General features: G+C 34.9%; 1 protein-coding gene across 4 annotated transcripts in view; it reads right to left on the bottom strand.

The window, feature by feature from the left end:
• The window catches only part of GABRG2 (gamma-aminobutyric acid type A receptor subunit gamma2), a 226,250-nt gene that overhangs the window by 77,887 nt on the left and 134,159 nt on the right, over positions 1-14,204 (bottom strand). For all 4 annotated transcript variants that reach the window (XM_081504619.1, XM_081504616.1, XM_081504617.1 and 1 more), the window contains 2 exons: positions 12,406-12,488; positions 8,827-8,964 (listed from right to left, as the gene is read on the bottom strand). In XM_081504619.1, coding sequence (XP_081360745.1) covers positions 8,827-8,964; positions 12,406-12,488 — 221 coding nt within the window. The remainder of the gene's footprint in view (positions 1-8,826; positions 8,965-12,405; positions 12,489-14,204) is intronic.

Raw genomic sequence — 14,204 nt, 5'->3', positions numbered from 1 at the left:
CTATGTAAATATAATCGCTATTTCTATAAGTTAAAACATTTTATTAATACTGATATCAATACATGTACATAGTTATCATATCATGTGTACTACTTTATTGCATTGTCTTGGTAAAATTAGCTGTTATCAAGCTGAGGAATAATTTTTATTTTATTAATCCATCTCTTTATCTCCTGTGCTTGTAAGAGGCAGTATGGTAAAAGTTTGGGATCTGGGTAAATAACTCTTATTGAATAGTCTTGAACAAATTACTTAGCCCTTCTAGATTTAACCTGCTCCATCTGTCAACTGAGAAAAATATTACCTCTTTGAGAAGCTTGTTGTGAGAAAAACAATGATATCATGTATGTTGCACATATGCTAGAAAGTTGTAAAGCCTACTGTTCCTTCCTAGCACACAACTGAGTGACACTTTCCAGCCAATTTGATCTCCACAGTAACATACAGCTGGTTCTTGCCAATGGAATATAAGAAGAAATGAAGCGTGTCACCCTGGAACAAAAAAATTTTTCTTAGATTTTCTTCGATTTCCTATGACTTCTCTATGTAGCCCCTCTCCACCTCTAAAATGCTATATCCTCACTAGGTACTGTCAGAGCAACCTTAGAATTTAAAATTCCAATGTGGGATTTTTTTTAATAGTTAAGTCATTTTTAAATTGAAGTAGGGACTTCCCAGGTGGCACTATTGGTAAAGAACCCACCTGCCAATGCAGGTTAGACTTCAAAGATGCAGGTTTGATCCCTGGGTTGGAAAGATCAGCTGGAGGAGGCAAAGCAACCCACTCCAGTATTCTTGCCTGGAGAATCCCATGGACAGAGGAGACTGGCAAGCTGCAATCCATAGGGTCTCACAGAGTTGGACACAACTGAAGTGACTTAGCACGCACGTATAGCTGATTTACAATATTATGCTAGCTTCTCGTGTATAGTGATTTTGTTATATATATACACACATACATGCTGCTGCTGCTAAGTAGCTTCAGTCATGTCCGACTCTGTGCGACCCCACAGACAGCACCCCACCAGGCTCCTCCATCTCTGGGATTCTCCAGGCAAGAATACCAGAGTGGGCTGCCATTTCCTTCTCCATATACATACCTATATTAATATTAATATATCATAATATATATTAATATAGATTATTTTCCATATTCTTTCCCTTATAGATTATTACATGACATTGAATAGAGTTCTCTATGCTATACAGTAGGGCCTTGTTGTTTACCTGTTTTATTTATGGTAGTTTGCATCTGCTAATTAATTAGTAGATACAAACTAATCTACTAATTAATCCCTCCTCCACATTTTGCCTCTGACAGCTAGAAGTTTGTTTTCTATGTCTGTGAGTGTTTCTGTTTTGTAAATAAGTTCATTTTAGTTTCCTCATTGTGATATCATTTGGTATTTGTCTTTCTATTTTAACTTATCTAACTTAGCATGACCATCTTTAAGTCCATCCATGTTGCTGCAAAATGCATTATTTCATTCTATTTTATGGCTGAGTAACATTCCATTGTATATATGTACCTCATCTTTTTTTTTTCCATTCAACTATTGATGGACATTCAGGTTGCTTCCATATTTTGGCTATCATAAATAGTGCTGCAGTGAACATTGGGGTGCATGTAGATTTTTAAATTAGAGTTTTCTCCAGATATACCCAAAAGTGGGACTGCTGGATCATATAGTAACTCTAATTTTAGTTTCTTAAGGAAACTTCATACTGTTAAGAACCTTCATAATGTTTTCCATGATAATTACACCAACTTGCATTCTAAAGTGGGATTTTCAAATGTAGTATATTAATTAGTTCAGTTCAATTACTCAGTCATGTTCGACTTTGCAACCCCATGGACTGTAGCACACCAGGCTTCCTTGCCCATCACCAACTCCCGGAGCTTGGTCAAACATGTCCATCAAGTCAGTGATGCCATCCAACCATCTCATCCTCTGTAGTCCCCTTCTCCTCCTGCCTTCAATCTTTTCCAGCATCAGGGTCTTTTCCAACGAGTCAGTTCTTTGCATCGGTGGCCAAAGTATTGGAGTTCAGCTTCAGTATATTAATATTCAGTATAAATACAATATCATATCACTAATAATAGACTTTTAAATGGAGTAGGAATGTCATCTTTTTCAAGTTAAAAGTCTAAAGGAGTATATTTTTGCATTTGACTCACTTTGAAAATGTTGAAAACTTGATGAAGCGAAACATTCTAGGAAAACATTAACTATAAAGAAAGTTGCTCCTACATTGAGACATCTATAGTGTAACCTTGGTTACATCAAAGAGTATAAATAAGCCGAAGGACTTTAAAGAAGCATCTAGTCAAATACATTCTCTTTATAAATAAGCAATTTTCATCCCAGAAAGGACAAATGACTCCTCCTTGGCCATTCCTGGCCCAGCTCTCTTTACATAATGCATTCATTTTCCTCTCCTGAAACCAAAACTAATTTTCTAAATTGAAGGCTAAAAATAAAAATCTTTTACTTTTCAGTCTTTCATACTGATTTAATTTAACATATTAGGTTGCTCCAAGTAGTTTGAAAAGCTTATTATTGACTAAAATGGGCTCACAACTTACTGTGACTCAAAAACTGAAGACTGTAGGACTGGTGCTGAAGTTGTTTATTTCTCTTCTATCATTTAGATTTATTATTTTGTTCATTCCAACCTTCTTAATGAAAAATTACCATTAACTTTTTATGTTTTGATTTCCCTTTTTATTTCTCCCAAAATAGTTTACTTCAGTGATGTAAAGTTCACATGTGTCTCCTTGGTTTGCCAAAGACATATAAATTAAAATACAGCCTAGAAAATGGGAGCTATTTTTCTTTTTTTCTATTTGGAGAATTATCTGGACAATAGGTTACACTAATATAAGCAGAGAAGTTTAAACTTGAGCTTAGTATGAAGAAAAAACAGAGTACTGAGATCTGAAGTAGGTATAGCTCATCCAAAAAACCTCAAGACAATCAAGGGAATGGTGGGAGAATAATGGACAAGGTTGAAGATATGGGGTGGATTACATACACTTTAGAAACCAAACAATTAACATGAACTTCATCCACAGAGCTGGTTTTCTAAAATTGTGGTCTGCATACCACTCTTGAAAAGTAAGATGAATTTAGCAGTTCACAGTTTTTTTTAATTTTAGCATTTATGCATTTCTTCTAATAGAAATCAAGAAACCATAACTTGCACATGAAATCAAAGCCAGGAAAGGTGGATTAAAGATGAAAAGGAGGTAAGTAATATTTAATGTAATGAGAATACCAAAAAGTTATGAAACAATGATGCTTACGTTTCTAAAGATGATACGGAAGATTTAATGGTTTTCTAGACTTAACATGGTGATCATTTTGAAATGTGTAGAAGTATCAAATCAGTGTATTATGCACAACGAACTAACATAGTGTTGTAGGGCAATTATACTTTAAAAACAAACAAGCTCATAGAAAAAGAGATATTTGTGGTTACTAGAAGTGGGAGGAGGGAGAATTGGATGAATGTAGCCAAAAGGTACAAACTTTCAGTTATAAGATAAATAAGTACTAGACATGTAATGTACAACATGACAAATATAATTAACGCTACTATATATTAATTATAGCACACAAAAACATCTTATATTTACAAGAGAGTAAATCCTATGAGTTGTCATCACAAGGAAAAAATTTTGTTTCCTATTTCTCTACTTTACTATATATATGAAATGATGTTCACTCAAGTCATTAGGGTAATCATTTCATTTCATGATCTATTTACAGCAAATCATTATGCTGTACACCTTAAACTTACACAGTATGTGCTCAGTCACTCAGTCATATCCGACTCTTTGCGACTCCATGGACTGTAGCTCCCCAGGCTTCCCTATCCATGGAATTTCCCAGGCAAGAATACTGGAGTGGGTTGCCATTTCCCTCTCCAGGGGATCTTCCCAACCCAGAGATAGAACCTGTGCCTCTCGCATCTCCTGCATTGAAAAGCAATTTCTTTACCTTTGGGCCACCTGGGAAGCTCTAAACTTATACAGTTCTGTATGTCAATTTTATCTCAGTAAAACTAGAAGAAAGATGATTCAACATTTTTCTAATGTAGGAACAACATGATATACTTCTTTCTGATTCATAATAATGGCAATAGGATCCCAAGAATGTAGGTTCCCCTAAGAAACTCATTTGCCTATTTTTCTAGCCCACATTTCAAAACACTAACATCAGGAATAAAGCCCTGCTTGATACCATATTGATCTCACATAGATAATTTGGTGAACTGGCCATGGTAATATGACTAGAAAGAACAAGATCTCCAACTTCAAAGTAAACAATGAGTAATGGAAAAAATAAATAAGAGAGTTCTGCCTTGCTTATTTAATTGAGAGAAATTTTATGGCTTAATCAATATAATTGTCACAAGCAATCCATTTTATAATTACCTACAGATCAACAACTCTAAGCAAACCACCAGGCTAACAGCATCATGGATACAAAGATGATTATAAGAAGGCTTCCACTGGGAAGACTAATTGGAGTGAGAGGGCAGAAAAGAGGGAACAATGGTCCAAAAAATACAAGGCAGAAATTATGTTTTTATAAGATGGGTGAAAATGCTCTGAGTTTGATAATGATGATGGTGCCTTCTATTTAATGAGTCCTTTCTATGTGTTAGGCACAGTTTTAAGTATTTGTAATGGATTATTTTACTTATTCCTGAGAGTAACCTTGTAACATTGATGATATTAAGCTTTGATATATTCAGTAATGTATACAAATCAATGTTGAAACCTGAGTTGCCGGCTCTAAGAGTGCACATTCTTAAAAACTGTTCCAGGTTGTTTGGGCATTACCATCTGTAAAGGCCTCATCGAAGAGAAACCGTTTATTTATGTTTTAAATTCAAAAAGAAAGTAGGGATGAGCTGACAAGCCATTCAAAAGAGAAAAGATTGAAATTCAACGTGTATATAGGATTGGCTATTTATATTCAGGAAAACATAGACAAGAGTAGTTCTGTTACCAGCTGAGAACGGAAAACCAAGCTGGAAAGTTCCCAAGATCTCAGGGGCTTATATATTAGGAACAAATTTTATTGTTGTTGTTATTTAGTCACTAAGTCATGTCTGACTCTTTCGTGACCCCATGGACTGAAGCCTGCCAGGCTCCTCTGTCCATGGCCTTTTCCCAGCAAGAATACTAATGTGGGTTGCCGTTTCCCTCTCCAAGGGATCTTCCCAGCCCAGCGATTGAACCTGTGTCTCCTGCCTTGGCAGGAGGATTTTTTTTACTGCTGAACCACCAGGGAAGCCCATTATAGCTTGTGCTTAACTGAATCTCCTGAATTCTTGGGATATGAGGAAAGTTATGGTTCAGGAAGACTCACTGGGCCACAGTGCAAATAAAAATAGTGCAGTGACTAAGAGCATGTATCTGAAAGCAAACCACCTGAATTCATGTCCCAGCTGCTGTATCTGATCCCTGTAATAAACGAACCCCTAGAATTCTATTTCCTTATCCACAGTGGTACCCTCAGTGTTAATGACACTAAATGTGACTGCAGTTATAAGAATTAAAGTAGGTCATTTATATAAAATGTTTGCTATGGTACATGTAGTTAGTGCTCAGTAAGTGCTAGCTTTTATGATTAATGTATAAAGGATAGGCTATAGGAAAGACTGACAGCAGGAACGTAGTTTAATAGGTTCCCAACACAGTCCAGATGAGAAAAGACAAAATCGTGAACTAGGACAGTGGCAGTGGCAATGGAAAAGAGGACAGTTACACAAGATATTTCAGAGGGCTAAGTGCCTCCGTGATTCATTAGATGTGGGAGGCAGACATGTGACTCAATGTTCACGCCTGGCTCACTGGGACAATGATGGTGCTGTTACCAGATATAGAACAATCAGGAAGAGATGGTTTGCAGAGAAATCATGGATCCAAAATCTATTTTGATGTATTGATTATGGATTGTAGGTATGCTTCAAGCCTTATCAATCCACCACCAAGGCAATATTTTTCTCAAGAGGAATACAGGTAAGTGATAAAGATGATTCAGGTGGTGTATACAGAATTATCACACAGCATTGAATTATATGTAAGAAAATTCCTTCCTACTTCTCCTATCCTTCAGTTTAAATCAAAGAAGTGTTTTACTTTGATTCTAGATATCTTTTTCCTTTTCTCTATCTTTCTTTTCTAACATATTCAGAGTCTGGGAAACATAAATATGTGCACTTAAAATTTAAGAGCATTTCTTTATTTTTCATTATATTAATCAATTTCTATTCATGTCAAATGCTTCTGGTTTTCCAATTATGGTCCTAATATGAACTTCCCTTTAAAAAATTCATTTTATTAATAACAAGGAATCAATTTAAAGAAAAAATACTAAGGAACCCACAGAATAATCATTACTTAGATATAACAAAATCATGAAAGGTGATAACAAAATCATGAAAGGTGAACTTGAATGAGAGAAGGTTAGAAATCCATACAGTAAACTAGGCAAAATTTTAGGTAATATTCTTGCCTAGTTATGACAGTTTTCTCAAAAGAAGACACATTTGCTGTAAATCTAAGAGAAAACCACATTGTTGTAATGACCAGGATTCAAAAATCTATAATTGTGATCTTCTGATAATTTCCCAAGAAAGTTGTTAATGTAACTTCCTTGTAGGTATTAACTTGTGATCCAGCTATGCTTTGAAGATAAGAATGGCGTCAGAAATAAAACAAAGGAACACACAGAAACGTTCGATCATTACATAGTCAACTATTACAAGAATCAAGATGCTCCTCAGCATTGGTGTTAAGTTTCAATTCAGTCTGTTTTCTTCACAGAGGAAACTGAAACAATACCATGCGCAAAAAAACAAACCAGCAAGAGCTGGAAGTGGACAAAAAGGCCAAGATGGAGGCTAACTCCCATATTAAATTTCATAAGGAATTCACACAGTCAATTAAATGATGCTATTCAATATCAATACAGGTTTGCTTTTATCTCTCTAGGAAGAAAAATAGCCTAGTGATACCTTGATAAATTTTCTTGCCATGCTGTAAGTAGACAGATTATTTTCTTTTGATAGTATTTCTTATTCAGTAAATACTCATCATTCTCAGTGTGAGACTTTGGGGAGGGGATGATATTAAACCCTATGATAGCAAATCAACACTTCCCTGACCATTAGTTGGTTTTAAGGCCATTCTGGGCTCAAATGACTAAACAGAAAATCTGCTAGTCGTAAGTTTGTGGGTTCTGTTTTAGGGTGCTATAATAACTATAGAGATATGAATACACAGCAGAATTTAACACCCTTTTTCTCGTTCTGGAAGCGTGCAGACTTAGAGAATATTTTTACATATGTTCTTTCACAGATGGGAGACCTGTTCTAAGACAATCCTGAATCTGTTAATGGGGACCAAAATAAGGACTGTTCTAGTACTTGATGGTCAGGATTTCCAGTGACTAAGAGAACATAAGGCCACATTTTTAAAAATAGACTAGAGCAGTTCTTCGATTTTCTTTCAGATTCTATTTGCAACTTAAGAGTTTTTTGGTTTTTTTTTTTTTTTTAAGAAATCTGAAAATGCCAAAAACAATATTAGGGCCAGATAGCTTTGATTTAAAGGATGGTATTTATGAAGATAGAATCCTAAATTTCCATTTTTGTCTAGGTTTTTGTTTCTTTCTGTACAGTAGAACAAAGCCTTTTAGTCAACACAAAAATATGTCCTATGAATTTCAGGGGAAGAAAAATTAGTATGTGTAAATAAATAATCAGAAAGCAACTTAACTCAAGGAAACAAATACAAAAAGATACATCTTAATAGACGGTAAGTTGTGAACACAATGTTTCTATTTGAAATTAGGACATATTTAAATTCACATAGCTTTAAAAAGGAGTAGCTGAAGTAATTTTTATGGCGTTTGTACTCAGCATTGCAAAAGGTTTGTCTGAACCTATACCTACCCATGAGATAGATATGGTCTAGAAATATGTCTGACTTGTCCCACATGTTTTTAATACTGTTAAAATTATGATAGTTGATTTAAGATTATAGATTTATAGTTTTTCTTAAAAAAACTGAAGCCCTGACCACATTAGGCCCCAGACATACGTGATAATTATAATAATATTATTAGGCACTACTACTTATTGAATGTTCACTGTCAGGTTTTTTATTCTAAGCATTTTATCTTTTTTCATACATGCAGTATGCCTATGAGGCAGATCTTTTTGTGCACACTGTTTCTCTGAGAAAGCTGGTCTCCTGAGAAATTCAGTAATTTCTTAAAATTTGTAGCTGGTAACTAATGGAGTTGAGATTTGAACCCAGGCCTGTGTGACACCAAAACCCAGTCCCTTATTCACAATGAGCCAGTTAAACATTTCATCACTGAATAGGGAATTAGTCCACATCTACTATGGTCACTTTTCTGCATTTTTGAAAAGTTAATCTTCCCCATGTGATACTTTAAATGCAGCTATTTCAATATATTATGAAACATATTTCTTAAAAGAAACATTATATCTATACCTAATAAATATTTTCTTCTTTTTAAATAATAGGCATTGATTTTTCTAATGGAAATTAAGCAAATGATTTACTTATCCAATTTGAATCTAACTTGCTTTAAATTGATAAAATCCATTTATGTTTATGTATCATGCTAGAATACCAATTATAGTAGTCTCTAGTAAATTAAGACATTTAATTGGCTGAATATCATTTCTAGACAAGTACTGAAAGCTTCTAAATCATTTATACAAGAATTTAAACTCTGGAAGGGTCATTCAAAATTATTTTCAAGTGCATCTTACCAGAAGTCGTCTTCACTACTTCAGTGGTATTTCTCAGTCCAACAAATGAAAATTGATAAAGTCTCCAAGACCTTGTGTCACCCACTTCAACAGAACTACGCTTCCACTGATAGACAATTTCTTCACGTGGATAGCCATCTGCCATGAGATAGGAAAACATATTTAAAATTACTAAAAATGAATATACGTAGCAACCACTTTCTATGAACAATACACTGAGGGAGATAACCAAAGAAATAGCTGTGACTTGGATGATGATCCTGTATTAAAGAGCGTTACAGTAGAGAAAATAAATACAATAACATATCCTACATAGGGACAGGAACAGGGAAATCAGATTTTAAAATCATGAGGTCAAAATTACCTGCGAAAAGCATGTAAACTGCATATAAGGTATACTACACAGAGTTTGTATATACTATATGAATACTTCACGTTGTCTGGGGTAAGATATAAATAGCATATAGTAAATACTATATACTATATTATATAGTAAATACTACATATGCAGGATATTGTTTATGGTGAAAAGGAGTCAAAAAGGTGAGATTTTGATCATGTAGAAACAGAAAATAATGGAAGAAGCAGCATCTAGGGTGTTCCCGTGGCTCAGCGGTAAAGAATCTGCCTGCTATGCATGAGATGCGGCAGGAGCCACAGGTTCAGTCCTTGGGGGGAAGGAAAGCAGATTCAAATCCCTCTCCAGGGCATGTCCTTGGAGTAGAAGATGGCTGGAAAAAATTACCTCAACTATTTATATTATTCTCACTCTCCATTTTTTGAGGCTTCTTTTTAATATATAACTACAATTAAAAGTAGTAAGTAGAAATGCCAAGGGGAAGATACCTATGAGAACCATATCGATTCTTCAAGGTTCAGTCATGTTCAGCCAAAACAACAGAAAGCATTCATGAAACAAATGTTACATGGGTAATGTAGTGATTATTAGTACCTTTTCCTTGCTTATCTTTTCCATAATACCCTAGACAAGTTTCTTAATTTTTCTTCCAAATTATTTGTTTACCTGTGGGTGTACTTACATGGGGGTGATTGTACTTATTTTGTGGAATTGCTGTTCAATCTGTATTTGTTGAATGGATAAACATTACTATTAAGTAAAGTGTAGAGTAAACTCAAGTAAAATAGATAAGACCACAAAACTAGAAATCTTCTCCACTGTATGTTTTCTAATAATTCTGTGGAAAGGTAAGTTTTGATTATGGAGGGTGATTGACTCCTTGGAATAAAATCCCTCGTCTCTTTTATTCTTTGGTTTTGGTCCAACATTTTGTCCACTATATTTATTAATTTAAAAGAAAAAAAGAAAGCAGGATCCCCAGGTTGCTATTGAGATGGCAGTGGCAGGGTGGTAGGAGAGGATGTGATGAAAACTGAGAATTTAAGAATGATAATATTAAGGAAATTCCTATGGAGAATATGTTGGTGATTGAACTGTTTTGATAGCAATAAGAAATGTTAAGTTGATTTTGGGCTCAGAAGACAATTGTCAATCAGCAACCTGATGGCATCAAAATCACTGTTTCTTAAGTTTTATCTAACTCAGGAGAGGAGTAGTCTCAGTTGGAAAATTAAAAGAAAATAAACCCCATATCCTAAACCTTAGGGGAGTTTTCACTTAAAAATATTCTATCCTTGGACAAAGTAAAACATATGAAATAAGATTTATAATGAGAACTTTTCTCTGTATATAATATACAATGAATTTTTCCTTTGGTGCCCTCTGTTTTGCTTTTTTGTTTCGTTTTTTGTTTTCCTCTGGAAATGTTTATCAAAACAGGTGATTGCTTTTCTCATCTTTTTTTGAAAGTATTGTTATTATGATTCAGTTTCTTTTTAGGCATCTCCATTACTCCCTGGCTGATAAATTATACATATTAAATTTTTAAAATTCATAGTTTTTCATTCTACACAATATACACAATTGAGAGTTCAGAAATAAGGATGAGGTAAGCAATCTAACATGAATACAGAACAAATAGTGAGGCAGATGTGAGAAAAAATGAGGCTTGTTTTTGATTTAGGCAGGAAATACCTATCAGTTCAGTTCAGTTCAGTTCAGTCGCTCAGTCGTGTCCGACTCTCTGTGACCCCATGAATTGCAGCACGCCAGGCCTCCCTGTCCATCACCAACTCCCGGAGTCTACCCAAACCCATGTTCATCGAGTCGGTGATGCCATCCAACCATCTCATCCTCTGTCGTCCCCTTCTCCTCCCGCCCCCAATCCTACCCAGCATCAGGGTCCTTTCCAATGAGTCAACCCTTCGCATGAGGAAATACCTATGAAGGTTACTAAAGCTAAATTCCTACTAGAATCATCAAGGATCTTCTTGCTATAGGCTATTGTCTCATGATAATAATAATAATAAATAAAATAATACAGCTTCTGATTGAATCTTATTATGTGGGAGGTAGCATAGGCAGGCATTTTACATATATTATATGAACAAAACAATATTGAAGTGAGGCAGGTCTTATAATCTCTGTGGGCATCTGTGTTATGGACTCACTGAGAGATTTAGTAATTTGTTCAAATCTATAGTGATGGGATTGGATTTTAACTGAACTCAATAGGGCTTCCCTGATGGCTCAGTTGGTAAAGAATCTGCCTGCAGTACTGGAGACCCTGTTTTGATTCCTGGGTAAGGAAGAACCCCTGGAGAAGGGATAGGCTACCGTCTCCAGTGTTCTTGGGCTTTCCTTGTGGCTCAGCTGGTAAAGAATCTGCCTGCAATGCGGGAGACCTGGGTTCAATCCCTGGGTTGGGAAGATCCCCTGGAGAAGGTAAAGGCTACCCACTCCAGTATTCAGGCATAGAGAATTCCATGGACAGTCCATGGGGTCACAAAGAGTCAAACATGATAAGCGACTTTCACTTTCACTTGACCCCCAAATCAGTCTTTTGCTCACTAGCAGATGACTAGTTTAAGATATTACTAGAACTCCAGACGGAGGAGGTAATTTTCGATTTTGTTATTTTGCTGTTTTTGTCCATTCATTCAGTCATGTTCGACTCTTTGTAACTCCATGGTCTGTAGCCCGCTGGGTTCCTTAGTCCATGAAATTCTCCAGGCAAGAATACTGGAGTGGGTAGCCATTCCCTTCTCCAGAGGATCTTCCCAATCCAGGGATCAAACCGAAGTTTCCTGTACTGAAGGCTGATTCTCTACCATCTGAGCCACCAGGGAAGCCCACATAGGGAGAAAACAACTAACAAATGTACTGCCAATCTTTTCTGGGCCCATGGAGGGAGTGATACATAATCCACTATTACCTCTTTCTATTGAGACAAGGCCAGGCTTTACAATCCTTCCCAACATAGGCATTCAGGAACCCACTGCCAATTTATTCCAAGTTTATGCCCCAATGAAGTCTATTTGTAATTTCTGATAAAATAGGTCCTTTTTTTAATGATGAAGGGGATTACCAGAATCTTCAAAGTCAACAACACTGCATAATGCAATTTTGCATTCTCTGTAAGTTTCCCAATTAACTGGTATTACAATCAGAAAGACTACTGGTGAAAGGGGATACAGAATATAGAATGAGTAATTACTTACAACTGGAGAATTCCAGGGGACAGGAATGTTCATCCATTGGAAAATTGTGCAACTGTAACTGGCACTCAGCATCAATTGTCAGTCTAAGGAGAAAGATATGATGCAAAGGTTTTAGACAGTTTAAAAATTTTAAAATATGTATTAGCACGCTTTCTAATGACCATTCATTTTTATTCCTGGACAGTATCTCACCCATTCTTATTGATAACACAAGGTGATCCTCACTGAAGAAATTCACCAAGTCCAGGATAAAATTGTGTAAGACTTAATGTCCATTTATTTTCCCAGACTAAGCAATAAATTCTCATTGACCTCAACTTCACTTATTCAATACTTATTATCCCATATATTTTTGGGCAAATTAACCGCACACATGGGATTGCTCAGTGAATTCACTTAACTTGCTTAATAGAACAAACTCTTTTAAGAACTTAAGCTCATTTACTGTTTACATGTAAATGAATGCAGATAATTCTCAGAACTTGTTAGCTGTTAGCTTTAAATTACTATATGTGAGTTTAAAAATACCTGTGTTTCACAACATACTATTAAGTGTTCTTACAAAGGAACACTATAAAGCTATTATATAGGAAGTTAAAGAGTAGAAGAATATCTAGTAGCAATCAGATGTTAAATACATATGCACAGATGTATCAGAAAAATGTCTGCCATGGAGTCCCTGAGGTGCTTATTAAATATACAGATTTTCTTTCCCAATAGAGGCTAGAACTCTAGGAGGAATAAAATTTAAAGGAGTCTTAGATGTTTTGACCACATTTGGGAAAGTATGACTATAATGTTAAATTGTGATGGTGATAGGTTGATGATATTTAAAATTCTGTATTTGTTAGCTATATTTCTTACAATTACAGATATCAATCTTAACATAAAAAATTTTATTTTATAAACATTTTATATTAAAAGTTCAGCATAAATTTAATTTTTCTATAGTATAATAGAGTAATTATTAGTCCTAAGATGTAACTAATCATCATTGAGCCCTTAATTGTCAGCATGGCACTAGGTAAGGTGAATTTTTCTCTCATTTAATAAGTGTTATTATGGCTTTATTATACTTGGACTTGTCCAAAGTGACAAAGCTAGTGTCATGCTTGAGATGTGAGCCCAAGACTGTGTCTCCAAAGCTAGGAGTTTTTATTATTGTCACTCAGTAATTACATGCTCTTCCAAAGAAAAGATAAGCTTTATTCATAAGTGAAATTATAATTAAATTTGATATTTTATTAGTATCATTTCTCCAAATTAAACTGGAATTGTTAAAATTGAAGATAATGCAGATTGCAGATAGTTAAATAGATATATATCTATGCACATATATACACATTTGTAACTCATTATAGATAAGCAACAAGAATAAAATCATCTCTTTATATAGATTAGCAAACTCATTCAAATCTTGAATGAATCTCATGAGTGACAATTTTGAGGTGGCTTCCATAATTAAATATTGTATAGTGATTCTCCAAGTTAATAGAAGTGAAAAAATAACTATAATATTTTGGGAATAATAAAGGGACTTCAGATAGTATAACTTAAGACTTCAAAAGCTAGACTGAGCTCTTATTTAGCAGACAAAATTTGATTTCCACTAGATTCTAATTCCAATCATTACTTCACATCTAATTTAATAAAACCCATGACGAAATCAAAACATATGCAATGAATTTCTTTTGCAACTGTGGCTATTTTTCCTACTAACTGATGTAACTCTGATGACAAGGGATATGGATCCAGTTTAAAGTATTGAATTTTATATCTTGAATATTACATATGGCATA

This window comes from Giraffa tippelskirchi, chromosome 6, assembly GCF_054371585.1.
Source record: "Giraffa tippelskirchi isolate mGirTip1 chromosome 6, T2T-mGirTip1v1.2.pri, whole genome shotgun sequence".
In the NCBI taxonomy this organism is placed as follows: Eukaryota; Metazoa; Chordata; class Mammalia; order Artiodactyla; family Giraffidae; genus Giraffa; species Giraffa tippelskirchi.
The sequence above is the reverse complement of the archived record's forward strand: the minus strand, read 5'-3'. Positions and strand labels throughout refer to the sequence as shown.